The sequence below is a fragment of the Oncorhynchus tshawytscha genome, unplaced genomic scaffold (assembly GCF_018296145.1).
Source record: "Oncorhynchus tshawytscha isolate Ot180627B unplaced genomic scaffold, Otsh_v2.0 Un_contig_276_pilon_pilon, whole genome shotgun sequence".
Taxonomy (NCBI): domain Eukaryota; kingdom Metazoa; phylum Chordata; class Actinopteri; order Salmoniformes; family Salmonidae; genus Oncorhynchus; species Oncorhynchus tshawytscha.
In genome coordinates, this window is record NW_024609574.1 from 45,224 (window position 1) to 66,991 (window position 21,768).

A 21,768-nucleotide genomic window follows, 5' to 3' on the forward strand; every position below is an offset into this window, starting at 1 on the left:
CTGCGTGTATAAAATTGAAGACATGAGTAAAAGCTGATCAGGTTCTACCAAAGTGAAGGATGCGAAAACCGTTCCGCGGTCGCTGTTTCACCCGGTCGATAGGAAAGTGAACACACTCCGATGTAAACAAGAGAAAAACATGGCTTCGCCCTTGATCAGGTGCTTCTCAAAGGTGAGACGAATAAGTCATGCAAAAGCGGTTTCTTCGTTCACATTGTTGTTTTTAGGATATGTTGTCTTTGTGTAGTCATACTTCATTGGAAATACGAACTTAGATAGTGAGTGTTTTTTTTTTTGTAACTTCAAATTACCTCATTTCGTAACCTGCTATCACACAACGCGTTGGCTAGTTAGCTGCATGATAATACAAATGACATAACATTAACTATAACGTTAGCTAGTTAGTTACCGCCTGCGTCAGTTACACCACAAGGTACTCATGAAGAAATGTCCTGCCTGTGTCACTGCTTTTTATCTTGCCGTATATAACCACCACTCTCTCATATTCACTCATGCTGGAGTATGGATATATGTTTGTTGCCTGACGACTCCAACTGAATTGTTCCAGTGCTCTATTGTCGCTAGCTACGTTCACTATTTAACATTTTAGAAGTGCTCAGAAAGTGACTTTTATGTTTTTACCCGAGTGCCAAAACATTCCAAGAGCTAAAGGTGCTCAAAGTTGACCTATTCTGCATACCCCACTTTACCATGAGACATCCGTGTCTTCACTACCTGGAAACAAATAAACGGTTGAGTTTGATATCATAAAAGCTTACAAACAGGGTTGTCAAACTATTTTATAATTTCTTTAAAAAATATATTTTTTTAATTAAAAAAATGACATTTTGTTAACCTTTTAACGTCAATGATCTAAAACCGCATAAACTACGATTTTTTTCTCTCTCTCCAAATTCGCATATATTGTAGCCCTACTTGTGCCCACCATCGGTTGAGACACAACATGCTCTTGACTACAGGGTGGGTCATTTCAATCATATAAATTATAGAATATACCTATCCCGTCAGACCACTGCAATTTAGCTGGTACACCATTGACATTTAAAATGTAATCAAAATATTTTCTTCTAATTACTACCACAAATATGGCTGCCGGTCCACCCACTGTTGAATAGCAACTTAAATGGTGATGTCTATTCTAGTATTTCTATGATGTCAATAGGTTTCCTATGGAGGATTGACAGTATAATTTAAAACTACAGATATTCCCATTGAAGTCAACGTTCTCTGATGTCTGGACCTCCAACCATATTGTTATATGCTGTAGGCTTACTTGTACCCACCATTGGTTGAGACAACATTATCTTATGAAATCAAACTCAACCGTTTATTTTTTCTGGTGATGAAGACATGGATGTCTCATGGTGGGGCAAAATAGGTCACATTTCTCTTGAATGTTTTGGCATTCATGTCCAAAAAGTCACTTTTTGAGCACTTCTACGACGGGCAAATATGTGTGAAAGGTTTGGTACAAATCAAAAGGGGTGCTGTCAAAAAGGGATTGAATTCAAATGGATTTAATCAAATGGATGGTTGCCCTAACAAGGAGTTTGGGTAGCCAGGCAAATCTTTTTGGGGGGATTGAGTAGAGTGGTAACTTTTTGCCTAGACACTCAAGTTGTATCATGTCATCCATCAGCGAAAATGTAACTGGTGTTATTTCAGGTTGGTAGGCAGGTGTCCCGACCATGGAGTGTGTGCCAACATGGGCTGCGGAACAGATCCACCCAACCAGACATGTCTGCAGAGCAGGCTGCTGCTCTGGGGGTCTCCTACCCTCCACTACAGACATATTCTGAGGAGGAGGGGATGATGAGGGATGCTGGTGAGTTGGAGCATGCCGGATATACAGTAGGCAGAGCAACAAAGTGTATATATATATATATATATATCACATACAGTACCAGTCAAAAGTTGACACCTACTCATTCAAGTTTTAATTTTGTTTTTATTTACTATTTTCTACATTGTAGAATAATAGTGAAGACATCAAAACTATTAAATAACACATATGGAATCATGTAGTAAGCAAAAAAGTGTTAAACAAATCAGATGATGTTATATTTTACATTCTTAAGTATCCACCCTTTGCCTTGACAGCTTTACACACTCATGGCATTCTCTCAACCAGCTTCACGAGGAATGCTTTTCCAACAGTCTTGAAGGAGTTCCCACCAATGCTGACTTCTTGTTGGCTACTTTTCCTTCACTCTGTGATCCAACTCATCCCAAACCATCTCAATTGAGTTGAGTTGAGGTTGGTTGATTGTGGAGGCCAGGTCATCTGATGGTCAAATAGCTCTTATGCTGCCTAGAGGTGTGTTGGGTCATTGTCCTGTTGAAAAACAAATGACATTCCCACTAAGTCCAGACCAGATGGGATAGCATATCAATGCAGAATGCTGTGGTAGCCATGCTGGCTAAGACTGCCAAGAATTCTAAATAAATCACAGACCGTGTCACCAGCAAAGCACCCCACACCAGAACACCTCCTCCTCCATGCTTCACGGTGGGAACCACACATGCTGAGATAATCCGTTCACCTACTCTGCGTTTCAAAAAGACAGCGGTTGGAACCAAAAATCTCCAGTTTGCACTCACCAGACAAAAATGACAGATTTCCACCAGTCTAATATCCATTGCTCGTGTTTCTTGGCCCAAGCAAGTCTCTTCTTACTGGTGTCCTTTAGTGGATTTTTTGCAACAATTCGACCATGAAGGTCTGATTCACGCAGTCTCCTCTGAACAGTTGATGTTGAGATGTGTCTGTTACTTGAACTCTGAAGCATTTATTTGGACTGCAATCTGAGGCTGGTACCTCTAATGAACGTATCCTCTGCAGCAGAGGTAACTCTGGGTCTTCATTTCCTGTGGCAGTCCTCATGAGAGCCAGTTTCATCATAGCGCTTGCGACTGCACTTGAAGAAACTTTCAAAGTTCTTGAAATTTTACAGATTGACTGGCCTTCATGTCTTAAAGTAATGATGGACTGTCATTTATCTTTGCTTATTTGAGTTGTTCTTGCCATAATATGGACTTGGTCTTTTACCAAATAGGGCTGTCTTCTGTATACCACCCCTACCATGCCACAATACAACTGATTGGCCCAAACTTATTAAGAAGGAAAGAAATTCCACAAATGAACTTTTAACAAGGCACACCTGTTAATTGAAATGCATTCCAGGTGACTACCTCATCAAGCTGGTTGAGAGAATGCCAAGAGTGTGCAAAGCTGTCATCAAGGCAAAGGGTGGCTACTTTGAAGAATATTAAATATATTTTGTTATTTCATAGTGTTGATGTCTTCACTTTTATTCTACAATGTAGAAAATAGTTAAAATAAAGAAAAACCCTGGAATGAGTAGGTGTGTCCTTTTGACTTTGTGTGATTATATATAGCTAGCACTAAAACCAACCAATAAGATTTAATAAACAGACTGGATCATGCAATGGATTGGTCTAATTTGTCATGAATTTGGTTTTATGTAAGTTCAATTAATCAAGTCACATTGCATTTCATTTTAATGTCCCACATTTGAACAGTGAACAAGTTTGCACAGGAGCGTCTTGCCCCGTTTGTGTCGAAGATGGACGAAAACTCTCTCATGGACCCGGAAGTGATAAACTCACTCTTTGAACAGGGGGTATGTGTTTCTCTTCTTTACATCCTATGGTCATTAGGCTCAGGGCATTTCCATGTAAAAGGACCCATTTAGAACCAACTTGAAGTGGGGGTAAAATTTAAAGCTAAGTGCAGTTATCCTCTCAAGGTGAGGTCATTTTGACCCCTACCTTTAAAAAAAAAAATAATAATAATAAACTATTGCTAGTTAAACAAAATTGCATTTTCAATTAGTAGAAAATAATATAATTGACGCTTATTTATTTTTTAGCATACAGCTCAGTGTTTGAATGATTTATTTTATACAGCCATTTTAGCTCCTCTTTATCAAGGGTGTCAATCATCTCTAATTGGTTCCGATCACAGTAGAGTAGAGCACAGTATAATGTACTGCACTGAACATATCTACTGTACTGAACTACACTGTGCTGTACTGTGATGTGAAACATAGATGTCTATGATTGGTTCAGATTTGGTCTGGTCCGGACCAACCAAATTTGGTCTAGTTTGGGGGCGGAGCTCATTAGAATACTAGCCAGTGTGTAGAATAATACCCAAATATGTAAAGCAGGATATTACCCAGGATACATCACCATGAAGAGAATTATATTCATATCCATAATTATGCATTTCTGTAGAATACTGATCAGGGACCCATGATGTAGTTCCGTTACCGTAATTCTGTTACCTGATGGAAATCAACTTAGTGTTGTTCAATAACCAAAATATATATTTTTGGAGTCGAGGTGTCATGTCTGCAGAAAGAATGGGATGTCAGCAGGGATGTCAGCAGACATCTTGGAATCTTAATTCTCAAGACACTGAGTGTACAACATGTTCCATGACAGACTGACCAGGTGAATCCAGGTGGAAGATATGATCCCTTATTGATGTCACTTGTTAAATCCTTGTTAATTTTATTGTTAATGCCTTGAGACATTGATTGTGTATGTGTGACATTCAGAGGGTGAATGAGCAAGTCTAAAATTGAAGTGCCTTTGAACAGGGTATGGTAGTAGGTGCCAGGTGCACCGGTTTGAGTCAAGAACTGCAACGCTGCTGGGTTTTTCCATGCTCAACAGTTTCCTGTGTGTATCAAGAATGGTCCACCACCCAAAGGACATCCAGCCAACTTGACACAACTGTGGGAAGCATTGGAGTCAACATGGGGCCAGCATCCCTGTGGAACACTTTCAACACCTTGTAGAGTCAACATGGACCAGCATCCCTGTGGAACACTTTCAACACCTTGTAGAGTCAACATGGGCCAGCATCCCTGTGGAACACTTTCAACACCTTGTAGAGTCAACATGGGCCAGCATCCCTGTGGAACACTTTCAACACCTTGTAGAGTCAACATGGGCCAGCATCCCTGTGGAACGCTTTCAACACCTTGTAGAGTCAACATGGACCAGCATCCCTGTGGAACGCTTTCAACACCTTGTAGAGTCAACATGGGCCAGCATCCCTGTGGAACGCTTTCAACACCTTGTAGAGTCAACATGGGCCAGCATCCCTGTGGAACACTTTCAACACCTTGTAGAGTCAACATGGGACCAGCATCCCTGTGGAACGCTTTCAACACCTTGTAGAATCCATTTCCTGACGAATTGATGCTGTTCTGAGGGGCAAAAGGGGGGGGCAACTCAATACTAGGAAGGTGTTCCTAATGTTTTGTCCACTCAGTGTATATTTAGGGTTTTTGTGAAGAGTTCTCACACAACTGAGGGAGATTTTACCGAAATTCTGTTACCAAACTTTGCATCGGCGCAGTTCTTCTGCGCCGATGTATTTTTGTCAAATATTCAAAGGGAAATTGTTACAATTAGTTCTTGTGCATGGAGTTGGTTTGTTTAAACTTTTTAAATAAATGTTTTTTTTTGTTTCGTAATATTTGGTCCCAGCATAATTCCGTTACCGTGGAATAGACCTAACCTACCTCCGCCATGTTCATTAGACACGGCCCTGTTGTCCAAAATGGACACTGCCCTGTTGTCAAAATGGACACTGCCCTGTTGTCAAAATGGACACTGCCCTGTTGTCAAAAAGGACGCTGCCCTGTTGTCAAAAAGGACGCTGCCCTGTTGTCAAAAAGGACGCTGCCCTGTTGTCAAAAAGGACACTGCCCTGTTGTCAAAAAGGACGCTGCCCTGTTGTCAAAAGGACACTGCCCTGTTGTCAAAAAACGCTGCCCTGTTGTCACGCTGCCCTGTTGTCAAAAAGGACGCTGCCCTGTTGTCAAAAAAAGGACACTGCCCTGTTGTCAAAAAAAAGGACACTGCCCTGTTGTCAAAAAGGACACTGCCCTGTTGTCAAAAAAGGACACTGCCCTGTTGTCAAAAAAGGACACTGCCCTGTTGTCAAAAAAGGACACTGCCCTGTTGTCAAAAAGGACACTGCCCTGTTGTCAAAAAAGGACACTGCCCTGTTGTCAAAAAGGACACTGCCCTGTTGTCAAAAAAGGACACTGCCCTGTTGTCAAAAAGGACACTGCCCTGTTGTCAAAAAAGGACACTGCCCTGTTGTCAAAATGGACACTGCCCTGTTGTCAAAGGACACTGCCCTGTTGTCAAAAATGGACACTGCCCTGTTGTCAAAAAGGACACTGCCCTGTTGTCAAAAAAAGGACGCTGCCCTGTTGTCAAAAATGGACGCTGCCCTGTTGTCAAAATGAAAAATGGACACTGCCCTGTTGTCAAAAAGGACACTGCCCTGTTGTCAAAAAGGACACTGCCCTGTTGTCAAAAAGGACACTGCCCTGTTGTCAAAAAACGCTGCCCTGTTGTCAAAAATGGACACTGCCCTGTTGTCAAAAAAGGACACTGCCCTGTTGTCAAAAAAGGACACTGCCCTGTTGTCAAAAAAGGACACTGCCCTGTTGTCAAAATGGACACTGCCCTGTTGTCAAAAAGGACACTGCCCTGTTGTCAAAAAGGACACTGCCCTGTTGTCAAAAAAGGACACTGCCCTGTTGTCAAAAAGGACACTGCCCTGTTGTCAAAAAAGGACACTGCCCTGATGCTGACACGTTAAAGTATGTCCTGAACACTACTCTGTTGTATGTACCTGAGTATTCCCCATTAATTTGTCAGATGATTCATTGTCACTTCCCAGCTGATGGGCATAGAGATCGACCCAGAGTACGGAGGAACCGGCTCCACGTTCTTCTCCTCCATCCTGGTCATTGAGGAGCTGGCCAAAGTGGACGCCTCCGTGGCCGTGCTGTGTGACATCCAGAACACCCTCATCAACACGCTGTTCACCAAGCTGGGGACCGCAGCCCAGAAAGAGCGGTATCTCAGCCGGCTGTCAACAGACATGGTGAGTGATTTAACAGGTCGCCTGTCGGATTGATTTTATTCAACAGGTTTCTAGCCGAGAGGTAATATGTGGCGTATGTGTTTTGATTTAAGGGTAGTGAGAAGTAGTGTGTTTTGATTTAAGGGTAGTGAGAGGTAGTGTGTTTTGATTTAAGGGTAGTGAGAGGTAGTGTGTTTTGATTTAAGGGTAGTGAGAGGTAGTGTGTTTTGATTTAAGGGTAGTGAGAGGTAGTGTGTTTTGATTTAAGGGTAGTGAGAGGTAGTGTGTTTTGATTTAAGGGTAGTGAGAGGTAGTGTGTTTTGATTTAAGGGTAGTGGTAGTGAGAGGTAGTTGTTTTGATTTAAGGGTAGTGAGAGGTAGTGTGTTTTGATTTAAGGGTAGTGAGAGGTAGTGTGTGTGTTTGATTTAAGGGTAGTGGAGGTAGTGTGTTTTGATTTAAAGGTAGTGAGAGGTAGTGTGTTTTGATTTAAGGGTAGTGGGAGGTAGTGTGTTTTGATTTAAGGGTAGTGAGAGGTAGTGTGTTTTGATTTAAAGGTAGTGAGAGGTAGTGTGTTTTGATTTAAGGGTAGTGAGAGGTAGTGTGTTGTGATTTAAGGGTAGTGAGAAGTAGTGTGTTGTGATTTAAGGGTAGTGAGAAGTAGTGTGTTGTGATTTAAGGGTAGTGAGAAGTAGTGTGTTGTGATTTAAGGGTAGTGAGAAGTAGTGTGTTTTGATTTAAGGGTAGTGAGAAGTAGTGTGTTGTGATTTAAGGGTAGTGAGAGGTAGTGCATCAGTGTTTTGATTTAAGGGTAGTGAGAAGTAGTGCATCTGTGTTTTGATTTAAGGGTAGTGAGAAGTAGTGTGTATCTATGTGTTTTGATTTAAGGGTAGTGAGAGGTAGTGCATCAGTGTTTTGATTTAAGGGTAGTGAGAAGTAGTGCATCTGTGTTTTGATTTAAGGGTAGTGAGAAGTAGTGCATCTGTGTTTTGATTTAAGGGTAGTGAGAAGTAGTGTGTATCTATGTGTTTTGATTTAAGGGTAGTGAGAGGTAGTGCATCTGTGTTTTGATTTAAGGGTAGTGAGAAGTAGTGTGTATCTATGTGTTTTGATTTAAGGGTAGTGAGAAGTAGTGTGTATCTATGTGTTTTGATTTAAGGGTAGTGAGAGGTAGTGCATCTGTGTTTTGATTTAAGGGTAGTGAGAGGTAGTGTGTATCTATGTGTTTTGATTTAGTGAGAGGTGTGTGTTTTGATTTAGGGTAGTGAGAAGTAGTGTGTATCTATGTGTTTTGATTTAAGGGTAGTGAGAAGTAGTGTGTATCTATGTGTTTTGATTTAAGGGTAGTGAGAGGTAGTGCATCTGTGTTTTGATTTAAGGGTAGTGAGAGGTAGTGTGTATCTATGTGTTTTGATTTAAGGGTAGTGAGAGGTAGTGCATCTGTGTTTTGATTTAAGGGTAGTGAGAAGTAGTGCATCTGTGTTTTGATTTAAGGGTAGTGAGAAGTAGTGTGTATCTATGTGTTTTGATTTAAGGGTAGTGAGAGGTAGTGCATCTGTGTTTTGATTTAAGGGTAGTGAGAAGTAGTGTGTATCTATGTGTTTTGATTTAAGGGTAGTGAGAGGTAGTGCATCAGTGTTTTGATTTAAGGGTAGTGAGAGGTAGTGCATCAGTGTTTTGATTTAAGGGTAGTGAGAAGTAGTGCATCTGTGTTTTGATTTAAGGGTAGTGAGAAGTAGTGTGTATCTATGTGTTTTGATTTAAGGGTAGTGAGAAGTAGTGTGTATCTATGTGTTTTGATTTAAGGGTAGTGAGAGGTAGTGCATCTGTGTTTTGATTTAAGGGTAGTGAGAAGTAGTGTGTATCTATGTGTTTTGATTTAAGGGTAGTGAGAGGTAGTGCATCTGTGTTTTGATTTAAGGGTAGTGAGAAGTAGTGTGTATCTATGTGTTTTGATTTAAGGGTAGTGAGAAGTAGTGCATCTGTGTTTTGATTTAAGGGTAGTGAGAGGTAGTGTGTATCTATGTGTTTTGATTTAAGGGTAGTGAGAAGTAGTGCATCTGTGTTTTGATTTAAGGGTAGTGAGAAGTAGTGTGTATCTATGTGTTTTGATTTAAGGGTAGTGAGAGGTAGTGCATCTGTGTTTTGATTTAAGGGTAGTGAGAGGTAGTGCATCTGTGTTTTGATTTAAGGGTAGTGAGAGGTAGTGCATCAGTGTTTTGATTTAAGGGTAGTGAGAGGTAGTGCATCTGTGTTTTGATTTAAGGGTAGTGAGAGGTAGTGCATCTGTGTTTTGATTTAAGGGTAGTGAGAGGTAGTGCATCTGTGTTTTGATTTAAGGGTAGTGAGAGGTAGTGTGTATCTATGTGTTTTGATTTAAGGGTAGTGAGAGGTAGTGCATCTGTGTTTTGATTTAAGGGTAGTGAGAGGTAGTGCATCTGTGTTTTGATTTAAGGGTAGTGAGAGGTAGTGTGTATCTATGTGTTTTGATTTAAGGGTAGTGAGAGGTAGTGCATCTTTGTTTTGATTTAAGGGTAGTGAGAGGTAGTGTGTATCTATGTGTTTTGATTTAAGGGTAGTGAGAGGTAGTGCATCTGTGTTTTGATTTAAGGGTAGTGAGAGGTAGTGTGTATCTATGTGTTTTGATTTAAGGGTAGTGAGAGGTAGTGCATCTGTGTTTTGATTTAAGGGTAGTGAGAGGTAGTGTGTATCTATGTGTTTTGATTTAAGGGTAGTGAGAGGTAGTGCATCTGTGTTTTGATTTAAGGGTAGTGAGAGGTAGTGTGTATCTATGTGTTTTGATTTAAGGGTAGTGAGAGGTAGTGTGTATCTATGTGTTTTGATTTAAGGGTAGTGAGAGGTAGTGTGTATCTATGTGTTTTGATTTAAGGGTAGTGAGAAGTAGTGTGTTTTGATTTAAGGGTAGTGAGAGGTAGTGTGTTTTGATTTAAGGGTAGTGAGAGGTAGTGCATCATTCTTCTTCTTCTTCGTGTTGTATCTTGGACCATATTTTACAGCTGAGGTTTTTATATTGTGCCTACGATTGGTTGAGACACAACAGGATCTTGAATACAGGGTGGATATAATGTTTTGGCTGATAAATGGTACTAATATCTGTCGTTTTAACATTTTACTGTCAATCCTCCATAGGAAACCTATTGAAATCATAGAAATATACATCATAGAATAGACATTACCTTTTTAAGTTGTCATTCAACGGCAGCCATATTTGGGGTAGTAATTAGAAGTTAACATTTCAATTACATTTAAATGTCAATGGTGTACCAGCGAAATTGCAGTGGTCTGAAGGATATGTATATTCTATAATTTATTGTCCTGTAGTTCCAGACCTGTCCATGTAATAATACTGACACCTTGTTGTCCTGTACTGTAGTTCCAGACCTGTCCATGTAATAATACTGACACCTTGTTGTCCTGTAGTTCCAGACCTGTCCATGTAATGATGCTGACACCTTGTTGTCCTGTAGTTCCAGACCTGTCCATGTAATGATACCTTGTTGTCCTGTAGTTCCAGACCTGTCCATGTAATGATGCTGACACCTTGTTGTCCTGTACTGTATTTCCAGACCTGTCCATGTAATAATACTGACACCTTGTTGTCCTGTACTGTAGTTCCAGACCTGTCCATGTAATGATGCTGCACCTTGTTGTCCTGTAGTTCCAGACCTGGTCATGTAATGATGCTGATACCTTGTTGTCCTGTCCTGTAGTTCCAGACCTGGTCATGTAATGATGCTGATACCTTGTTGTCCTGTACTGTAGTTCCAGACCTGTCCATGTAATGATGCTGATACCTTGTTGTCCTGTACTGTAGTTCCAGACCTGTCCATGTAATGATGCTGATACCTTGTTGTCCTGTCCTGTAGGTTGGTAGTTCCAGACCTGTCCATGTAATGATGCTGATACCTTGTTGTCCTGTACTGTAGGTTGGTAGTTCCAGACCTGTCCATGTAATGATGCTGATACCTTGTTGTCCTGTCCTGTAGGTTGGTAGTTCCAGACCTGTCCATGTAATGATACCTTGTTGTCCTGTACTGTAGGTTGGTAGTTTCTGCCTGTCAGAAGCAGAGTCGGGGAGCGATGCCTTCTCTCTGAAGACGCGTGCTGACAAACATGGAGACTATTACGTCATCAACGGTTCCAAGATGTGGATCAGCAACGCAGAGCAAGCTGGGGTGTTTCTGGTGATGGCCAACGTGGACCCGTCTGCTGTGAGTTCAACCCCACGCAGTCACCAACCCACGCAGTCACCAAACAAACCCACGCAGTCACCAACCAAACCCACGCAGTCACCAACCCACGCAGTCACCAAACAAACCCACGCAGTCACCAAACAAACCCATGCAGTCACCAACAAACCCACGCAGCAGTCACCAACCCACGCAGTCACCACCAAACCCACGCAGTCACCAACCAAACCCACGCAGTCACCAACCCACGCAGTCACCAACCCAACCCATGCAGTCACCAAAACACGCAGTCACCAACCCAACCCATGCAGTCACCAACCCAACCCACGCAGTCACCAACCCAACCCACGCAGTCACCAACCCAACCCACGCAGTCACCAACCAAACCCACGCAGTCACAAACAAACCCACGCAGTCACCAACCCACGCAGTCACCAAACCCACGCAGTCACCAACCAAACCCACGCAGTCACCAAACCCACGCAGTCACCAAACAAACCCACGCAGTCATCAACCAAACCCACGCAGTCACCACCAAACCCACGCAGTCACCAATCAAACCCACGCAGTCACCAAACAAACCCACGCAGTCACCAACCCACGCAGTCACCAACTGTCTAGTTCATTCGGGTCTTGTCTTCAGACTGTGGAGGAGTTTCTCCTTCGTGTTTGTCTTGTCTTCAGACTGTGGAGGAGTTTCTCCTTAGTGTTTGTCTTGTCTTCAGACTGTGGAGGAGTTTCTCCTTAGTGTTTGTCTTGTCTTCAGACTGTGGAGGAGTTTCTCCTTAGTGTTTGTCTTGTCTTCAGACTGTGGAGGAGTTTCTCCTTCGTGTTTGTCTTGTCTTCAGGCTGTGGAGGAGTTTCTCCTTAGTGTTTGTCTTCAGACTGTGGAGGAGTGTTGTCTTGTTTGTCCTTAGTGTTTGTCTTGTCTTCAGGCTGTGAAGAGGAGTTTCTCCTTAGTGTTTGTCTTGTCTTCAGACTGTGGAGGAGTTTCTCCTTAGTGTTTGTCTTGTCTTCAGACTGTGGAGGAGTTTCTCCTTAGTGTTTGTCTTGTCTTCAGACTGTGGAGGAGTTTCTCCTTCGTGTTTGTCTTGTCTTCAGACTGTGGAGGAGTTTCTCCTTAGTGTTTGTCTTCAGGCTGAAGAGGAGTTTCTCCTTAGTGTTTGTCTTCAGGCTGAAGAGGAGTTTCTCCTTAGTGTTTGTCTTCAGGCTGAAGAGGAGTTTCTCCTTAGTGTTTGTCTTGTCTTCAGGCTGTGAGGAGTTTCTCCTTAGTGTTTGTCTTGTCTTCAGACTGTGGGGGAGTTTCTCCTTAGTGTTTGTCTTGTCTTCAGACTGTGGGGGAGTTTCTCCTTAGTGTTTGTCTTGTCTTCAGGCTGTGGAGGAGTTTCTCCTTCGTGTTTTGTCTTCAGGCTGTGGAGGTGTTTCTCCTTAGTGTTTGATATGTCCTGCTGAGTGGTAGCTCCTAGGAAACAGCTCCTTCCTGGTTTACACGCTGTTGGAACCTGTGTATGTGACCAATAAAGTTTGATTTTGTATCAAGCAGTAAATGACAGTATCTTCCTCCTTTTGTCGACAGGGTCACCGAGGTATCAGCTGCTTCATCGTGGACAGAGACACCGAGGGGCTTCAGATCGGCAAGAAGGAGAACAAACTGGGTCTGAGAGCTTCTTCAACCTGTCCTCTCAACCTGGATAACATCAAGGTAGGTAGGCTCTTCAACCTGTCCTCTCAACCTGGATAACATCAAGGTAGGTAGGCTCTTCAACCAGTCCTCTCAACCTGGATAACATCAAGGTAGGTAGGCTCTTCAACCTGGATAACATCAAGGTAGGTAGGCTCTTCAACCTGTCCTCTCAACCTGGATAACATCAAGGTAGGTAGACTCTTCAACCTGGACAACATCAAGGTAGGTAGGCTCTCCAACCTGGACAACATCAAGGTAGGTAGGCTATTCAACCAGTCCTCTTCAACCTGGACAACATCAAGGTAGGTAGGCTCTTCAACCTGTCCTCTTCAACCTGGACAACATCAAGGTAGGTAGGCTCTTCAACCAGTCCTCTCAACCTGGACAACATCAAGGTAGGTAGACTCTTCAACCAGTCCTCTCAACCTGGATAACATCAAAGGTAGGGACTCTTCACCTGTCCTCTTCAACCTGGACAACATAGGTAGGCTCTTCAACCTGGATGGACAACATCAAGGTAGGTAGGCTCTTCAACCTGTCCTCTTCAACCTGGACAACATCAAAGGTCCTCTTCAACCTGGACAACATCAAGGTAGGTAGGCTCTTCAACCTGTCCTCTTCAACCTGGACAACATCAAGGTAGGTAGGTCCTCTTCAACCTGTCCTCTTCAACCTGTCAACTTCAACCTGGACAACATCAAGGCACACATTCTATACATGAACCTCTTCAACCTGGACAACAACAACCTTCAATGAAAAGGTGAATCTGGCTCATCAACCTGTCCATCAGATCAAGCATGTTGACTGAATGGTAATGTAATGGTGGATCAGAAGCATGTTGATTCAAGGTAGGTGGTAATCTTCAACCTGTAATGTGTGGATCAGAAGCATGTTGATTGAGTGGTAATGTAATGTGTGGATCAGAAGCATGTTGATTGAGTGGTAATGTAATTGTGGATCAGAAGCATGTTGATTGAATGGTAATGTGTGGATCAGAAGCATGTTGATTGAGTGGTAATGTAATGTGTGGATCAGAAGCATGTTGACTGAGTGGTAATGTGTGGATCAGAAGCATGTTGACTGAATGGTAATGTAATGTGTGGATCAGAAGCATGTTGACTGAATGGTAATGTAATGTGTGGATCAGAAGCATGTTGATTGAATGGTAATGTAATGTGTGGATCAGAAGCATGTTGATTGAATGGTAATGTAATGTGTGGATCAGAAGCATGTTGATTGAATGGTAATGTAATGTGTGGATCAGAAGCATGTTGACTGAATGGTAATGTAATGTGTGGATCAGAAGCATGTTGACTGAATGGTAATGTAATGTGTGGATCAGAAGCATGTTGATTGAATGGTAATGTAATGTGTGGATCAGAAGCATGTTGATTGAATGGTAATGTAATGTGTGGATCAGAAGCATGTTGACTGAATGGTAATGTAATGTGTGGATGAATGGTAATGGTAATGTAATGTGTGGATCAGAAGCATGTTGACTGAATGGTAATGTAATGTAATGTGTGGATCAGAAGCATGTTGACTGAATGGTAATGTAATGTGTGGATCAGAAGCATGTTGACTGAATGGTAATGTAATGTGTGGATCAGAAGCATGTTGACTGAATGGTAATGTAATGTGTGGATCAGAAGCATGTTGACTGAATGGTAATGTAATGTGTGGATCAGAAGCATGTTGACTGAATGGTAATGTAATGTGTGGATCAGAAGCATGTTGACTGAATGAATGGTAATGTGAATGGTAATGTAATGTGTGGATCAGAAGCATGTTGACTGAATGGTAATGTAATGTGTGGATCAGAAGCATGTTGACTGAATGGTAATGTAATGTGTATAATAATGACTCTACCTTCTAGCTGCGTATATGTAATGTGTCTGTACTCTCTAGAAGTGGCCAGTTTTAGAGTATCCATATTTTAGATTCTGTCGATATATTTTGTCGGGCTGACCCCATTTAGTCGACTGGTCCATAGGCTGTTGGTCGACCAGAGATTTCTTTAGTCGAGCAGATTATTACATTATTTTCATTGGCATACAAGACACCCGTGTGATTTGCGTCTGTCCGAGTGGACCAATCCGTTGCGGAGGCCGTGTGGATGTCGTAGTCCATCACTGTTAGACGTGCTACTGAAGTTATATATGGGTTATATTATGTTAGAACAACGGTGCAACACTAATCAATAAATAAATATTATTTTATAACGAATGCTCTTTCTCCCACGTTGGATAGATGTCGCTGTCTGCGGTTTTGAACCGTTGAATTTGCCCTCTTTCCTTACACCACGTTGCTATGTACATAATATCAGAGGTAACCAGCATATTGGTTACCGTTGCTATGTACATAATATCAGAGTTAACCAGCATATTGGTTACCGTTGCTATGTACATAATATCAGAGTTAACCAGCATATTGGTTACCGTTGCTATGTACATAATAGCAGAGTTAACCAGCATATTGGTTACCGTTGCTATGTGCATAATATCAGAGTTAACCAGCATATTGGTTACCGTTGCTATGTGCATAATATCAGAGTTAACCAGTATATTGGTTACCGTTGCTATGTACATAATATCAGAGTTAACCAGTATATTGGTTACCGTTGCTATGTACATAATATCAGAGTTAACCAGCATATTGGTTACCGTTGCTATGTACATAATATCAGAGTTAACCAGCATGTTGGTTACCTCCCGTTGCTATGTACATAATTGCCAGCATATTGGTTACCGTTGCTATGTGCATAATATCAGAGTTAACCAGCATATTGGTTACCGTTGCTATGTACATAATATCAGAGTTAACCAGCATATTGGTTACCGTTGCTATGTACATAATATCAGAGTTAACCAGCATATTGGTTACCGTTGCTATGTACATAATATGTTAACCAGCCGTATGCTATGTACATAATATCAGAGTTAACCAGCATGTTGGTTACCTCCGCGTTTGGTTACCGTTGCTATGTACATAATATCAGAGTTAACCAGCATGTTGGTTACCGTTGCTATGTGCATAATATCAGAGTTAACCAGCATATTGGTTACCGTTGCTATGTACATAATATCAGAGTTAACCAGTATATTGGTTACCGTTGCTATGTACATAATATCAGAGTTAACCAGTATATTGGTTACCTCCGCGTTGCGTCGTACCTAAGAACAGCCCTTAGCCGTGTTATATTGGCCACACCCCCTCTGGCATTTATTTCTTAAATATAGACTTACTGTATCAATCATTCATTCGCTCATGTCATCACACAGCATACGAGTCAATCATGCTTTAGAAATGTAATCAAAACATTTTAGTTTTAAAAGGAAAGAAAGGTAGCCTTGAATAATTAGCCTAAACAATAAATAAACCGCAATGTGTCAGGGATTATTTTACAATCTGTTATGAACAGACTCTCTGGTACACTTAATTGTTTACACTGTTAACTGTTTATTGTTCCTTAATAACACTGTTCCAAATGGTTAGAATTTGTGTTGTAATCTAACAGCTGCTGTGGTGTTTTTCTTGTATCTCTAGAAGTTTCCACAACTAAATAAAAAATGTCTTCCACATATCTGATTTTCCCGTTTCCTCCTGAGCAACCGGTAAACATTCCCCCTGTTTTTCAAAGTTCCTTATTCACATCCTCCGTATCCATTTTGCTGTCAATGTCTTCGGAGTTTTATAACCAATTTTATAGTGATTTATGATAGGCTATAGGTCAGATCCTATTGGTCACATACATGTCACTTAACGGATTTAGACGGACAAATTTACGCTAACAGAACTTTTCAGTCAGAGAAACAAGTAGAAACGTCTGTTATTATGTTGCAGCATGGACAGCACAATAAACACTATTGGTGTATTGTGGTACCTGCTAGCTGCAGCAGGGAGTAGAGCGGGACAACGTGCCTCAGTCACACGGGCATTCGCTGCCTTTTTAAAAAAATGATTTGTTACACAGCGCTGCAAGTGCCGTCTAACACCCTCTTGAATCGTTTTGTGTCTTACTTATTTAATCAAACAGTGCGCTTAAAGCATCAGACAAGCTCAGTGCCTATAGTTGATTTGATTAAAACACATAGGGTGTGTCTATATATGAATGAAAAATACATTTTTTTTAAATTTCAACCAATGGATTGGTCGAAAGAACTGAGGGACTCTTGGTCGACCAAAGAGTTGTTTTAGTCGGAGGACGGAGCCTAATATTTTGTCTGTTGGCACCAACACTTCACCAAGTCACATTCTGGCTACGTTGAAATGTACTTTGCGAATAAAAGTGATTCTGGTTTTGTTGAAGGTTCCTGAGAAGAACGTCTTGGGTCAGATCGGCCACGGATACAAGTACGCCATCGGCATGCTGAACGAGGGCAGGATTGGGATCGCTGCTCAGATGCTGGGACTGGCTCAGGGTTGCTTCGACCAGGCCGTTCCTTACACCAGACAGAGGGTTCAGTTCGGCAAACGCATCTTCGACTTCCAGGTTAAAAACGTATTAATTTAATACATTTCCTGGTCATGGGATTAATGTTTCTCCACTTGTAGGTGTTGCTGCTATGACCAGTGTGTGGCTTGCTGACTTCTATCAAACTCATCTTTGTGATTTATTTGAAAAGCCTCCATTATTCTCCATCTTTAATAATAACAATGAGCGAGGTCATTTAGCAGACACTGAAAAGACAAACCAATCCAAAGCGACTCAGTCATGACGTTTTAGCCTGGCTGGTCCCAGCGGGAATCGAACCCACAGCCCTGGCATTGCAAGCGCCATGCTCTACCACCTGAGCCACACAGAACCAGTGTTGTATTGGAAAGAAACTCCAGCACACTAGTGATCATGATGCTTATATAATGTGTTTCAGCACCACATCTAAAGGGTGTTCTGTAATGTGTTACAGCACCACATCTAAAGGGTGTTCTGTAATGTGTTTCAGGCCATACAGCACCACATCTACAGGGTGTTCTGTAATGTGTTTCAGGCCATACAGCACCACATCTAAAGGGTGTTCTGTAATGTGTTACAGGCCATACAGCACCACATCTACAGGGTGTTCTGTAATGTGTTTCAGGCCATACAGCACCACATCTACAGGGTGTTCTGTAATGGGTTTCAGGCCATACAGCACCACATCTACAGGGTGTTCTGTAATGTGTTTCAGGCCATACAGCACCACATCTACAGGGTGTTCTGTAATGTGTTTCAGCACCACATCTACAGGGTGTTCTGTAATGTGTTACAGCACCACATCTACAGGGTGTTCTGTCATGTGTTACAGCACCACATCTACAGGGTGTTCTGTAATGTGTTACAGCACCACATCTACAGGGTGTTCTGTAATGTGTTACAGCACCACATCTACAGGGTGTTCTGTAATGTGTTTCAGGCCATACAGCACCACATCTAAAGGGTGTTCTGTAATGTGTTTCAGGCCATACAGCACCACATCTAAAGGGTGTTCTGTAATGTGTTTCAGGCCATACAGCACCACATCTACAGGGTGTTCTGTAATGTGTTTCAGGCCATGCAGCACCAGATCGCCCATGTAGCCACCCAGATAGAGGCTGCCAGGCTGCTTACCTACAACGCTGCCCGGCTGAAGGAGGCAGGACGACCTTTCATCAAGGAGGCCTGCATGGCCAAGTACTTCACCTCAGAGGTGAGTTGAATGTAGAGACCAAGGCCCACGTTCATACAGCGTCTCAGAGTGCTACGATCATATAATCACTGGACTGGTCCTGTATCAGAACCCTGCTCGAAGAGGGGTCCCGCCCTGCTCGGAGAGGGGTCCCGCCCTGCTCGGAGAGGGGTCCCGCCCTGCTCGGAGAGGGGTCCCGCCCTGCTCGGAGAGGGGTCCCGCCCTGCTCGGAGAGGGGTCCCGCCCCTCGGAGAGGGGTCCCGCCCTGCTCGGAGAGGGGTCCCGCCCTGCTCGGAGAGGGGTCCCGCCCTGCTCGGAGAGGGGTCCCGCCCTGCTCGGAGTGGGGTCCCGCCCTGCTCGGGTGGGGTCCCGCCCTGCTCGGAGAGGGGTCCCGCCCTGGGGTCCCGCCCTGCTCGGAGTGGGGTCCCGCCCTGCTCGGAGTGGGGTCCCGCCCTGCTCGGAGGGGTCCCGCCCCCTGCTCGGAGTGGGGTCCCGCCCTGCTCGGAGAGGGGTCCCGCCCTGCTCGGAGAGGGGTCCCGCCCTGCTCGGAGTGGGGTCCCGCCCTGCTCTTCTAATAGAGGGAATGAACAGTGCAAATCCAAACTATTTCATTCAACAGCATCAAAGTATTTGTGTTGATTGTTCCTTGTTCTGTTCTGCATAAATTAGGTGGCAACGTTGACCACTTCAAAATGCATCGAGTGGATGGGAGGGGTAGGCTTCACCAAAGACTACCCTGTTGAGAAGTACTACAGAGATTGTAAAATAGGTGAGTTTCTATGGCTAGTTCCAAAGCTAACCTGTACTGTTGCTATGCAACCCGGTGGGTAACATGACTCTGTGGGGTGGTGTTGAGGAACGTCATAACTACAGTTAGCTAGCTAGTTATTGGGCCACAGCAAGGTGGAGTGGGGAGTGGGGGGGGGGGGGGTGGTGCTGGGCTACACAGAAGGTAATCTGATCCTCGAGGAATTCCTCTGTCTGGTCTGACCTTGGTGTTCTAGGAGAGAGGGGGTGTGTGGGCTAGGAGAGAGGGGGTGTGTGGGCTAGGAGAGAGGGGGTGTGTGGGCTAGGAGAGAGGGGGTGGGTGGGCTAGGAGAGAGGGGGTGGGGGGCTAGGAGAGAGGGGGTGGGTGGGCTAGGAAGAGGGGTGGGTGTGTGCTAGGAGAGAGGGGGTGTGTCCAAAATAAGAGGAGGGGTGCCCTAGGAGAGAGGGTGTGTGGGCTGTGTGGTCCTAGGTAAGAGGACGGGGCCCTGTGGTGTGGGCTAGGAGAGAGGGGTGGGCCCTGGAGAGAGGGGGGCGTCCTAAAAGCGGACGGGGCCCTGTGGCGTCCTAGGTAAGTGGACGGGGCCCTGTGGCGTCCTAGGTAAGAGGACTGGGCCCTGTGGCGTCCTAGGTAAGAGGGGGGGGCCCTGTGGCGTCCTAGGTAAGAGGACGGGGCCCTGTGGCGTCCTAGGTAAGCGGACGGGGCCCTGTGGCGTCCTAGGTAAGAGGACGGGGCCCTGTGGCGTCCTAGGTAAGCGGACGGGGCCTGTGGCGTCCTAGGTAAGAGGACGGGGCCCTGTGGCGTCCTAGGTAAGAGGACGGGGCCCTGTGGCGTCCTAGGTAAGAGGACGGGGCCCTGTGGCGTCCTAGGTAAGAGGACGGGGCCCTGTGGCGTCCTAGGTAAGAGGACGGGGCCCTGTGGCGTCCTAGGTAAGAGGACGGGGCCCTGTGGCGTCCTAGGTAAGAGGACTGGGCCCTGTGGCGTCCTAGGTAAGAGGACGGGGCCCTGTGGCGTCCTAGGTAAGAGGACGGGGCCCTGTGGCGTCCTAGGTAAGAGGACGGGGCGCTATTTCAGACACACCCACTCAACCAGGGTACGGTCCGGGAAGCTCTTACGACACAATGACACTTTGCTTTCATCGGTTGGTTCTACTTTGACTGTTGATGGCAGAGATTTTGGCAGATCCAGGCGCAGTTCGACAGACTGAGTGAACTGTTTCTCTTTGGTCCAGTACTGATTAAGGAGAACTCACTATTTTAATTATTGGTGGAAGTTATGGACATAACGTGTGATAACATGTCGTCTGTAATGTTCTATTCCAGTGTTGGGTGTAATGGTCATTAAAGCTGTTTCTCCGTCTCTGTATCTACACAGGTACCATTTATGAGGGTACAACCAACATCCAGCTGTCCACCATGGCCAAGTTTATAGACAAGGAGTATGATCACTGACCTCCTGCCCTGGTCTGGCTGTTTCCTCATCGTGTAGACTGACCTCCTGACCTGACCTCCTGACCTGGTCTCCTGATCTGACCTCCTGACCTGGTCTGGCTGTTTCCTCAGCATGGAGCCTGACCTCCTGACCTGATCTCCTGACCGTATCCTCAGCATGGAGCCTGACCTCCTGACCTGGTCTCCTGACCGTATCCTCAGCATGGAGCCTGACCTCCTGACCTGGTCTCCTGACCGTATCCTCAGCATGTAGACTGACCTGACCTCCTGACCTGACCTCCTGATCTCCTGACCATCATACACTCCTCTTTGTGACCAACTGGATTTTATCACTCGTTGTTGAACTGTTGTGGGATTTAGGGCTCTATTCAATCTGAATGGTTGGAAGTTCAGCGTTTTACAGCATGAGATGAACATTTTAAAGGCCATGTTCCCTGGTTAGTGGAGACCGTATACATGGTCAACAACCTGTACCACTTCAGCCACCCAGACTGGATAGAGCCCTTAGTGTCAGACATTACTGTAGAGGTTATGTGTGAACCACTGCTGACTATATAGTACTAGAGGATGCTCCAGAATCATGTTCACTTCGTCAATGTATCTGATGCTTTCCACTATGGATGGATTGATGGTTACTGGTTCCAGACCTGGAGATAGATGGTGTAAAGTAACTCTGGTGTTTCCAACTGGTTCCAGACCTGGAGATAGATGGTGTAAAGTAGCTCTGGTGGTTTCAACTGTTTCCAGACCTGGAGATAGATGGTGTAAAGTAGCTCTGGTGGTTTCAACTGGTTCCAGACCTGGAGATAGATGGTGTAAAGTAGCTCTGGTGTTTTCAACTGGTTCCAGACCTGGAGATAGATGGTGTAAAGTAGCTCTGGTGTTTTCAACTGGTTCCAGACCTGGAGATAGATGGTGTAAACAGTTGGAAACTCCATGGTGTGTTGGAACAACTGTTTCCAGACCTGTTGATAGATAGTGTAACGTAGCTCTGGTGTGTTGGTATTGTTAAGTGTGTTCAACTGTTTTCCCCTACTTCCAGAATGTTCCACCTCAGTACCTTGTGCTTT

General features: G+C 44.1%; 1 protein-coding gene across 1 annotated transcript; it reads left to right on the plus strand.

Moving 5' to 3' along the window:
• Positions 1 to 34: 34 nt before the first annotated feature.
• acadsb (acyl-CoA dehydrogenase short/branched chain) lies at positions 35 to 21,463 on the plus strand. The gene is made up of 10 exons (XM_042315986.1): positions 35 to 172; positions 1,687 to 1,846; positions 3,565 to 3,665; positions 6,758 to 6,964; positions 11,003 to 11,173; positions 12,729 to 12,854; positions 17,146 to 17,328; positions 18,365 to 18,502; positions 19,151 to 19,250; positions 20,622 to 21,463. Exons 1-10 carry the CDS (start codon positions 140 to 142, stop codon positions 20,696 to 20,698), a joined length of 1,296 nt encoding a protein of 431 aa, XP_042171920.1. The 5' UTR covers positions 35 to 139; the 3' UTR covers positions 20,699 to 21,463.
• The last annotated feature ends 305 nt before the right edge of the window (positions 21,464 to 21,768 follow it).

Coding starts and splice junctions, on each gene's coding strand:
- acadsb (XM_042315986.1), top strand. CDS start 140: ATGGCTTCGCCCTTGATCAGGTGCTTCTCAAAG. Junction 1,847..3,564: donor GGGGATGATGAGGGATGCTG/GTGAGTTGGAGC, acceptor ACATTTGAACAG/TGAACAAGTTTGCACAGGAG. Junction 17,329..18,364: donor AACGCATCTTCGACTTCCAG/GTTAAAAACGTA, acceptor AATGTGTTTCAG/GCCATGCAGCACCAGATCGC.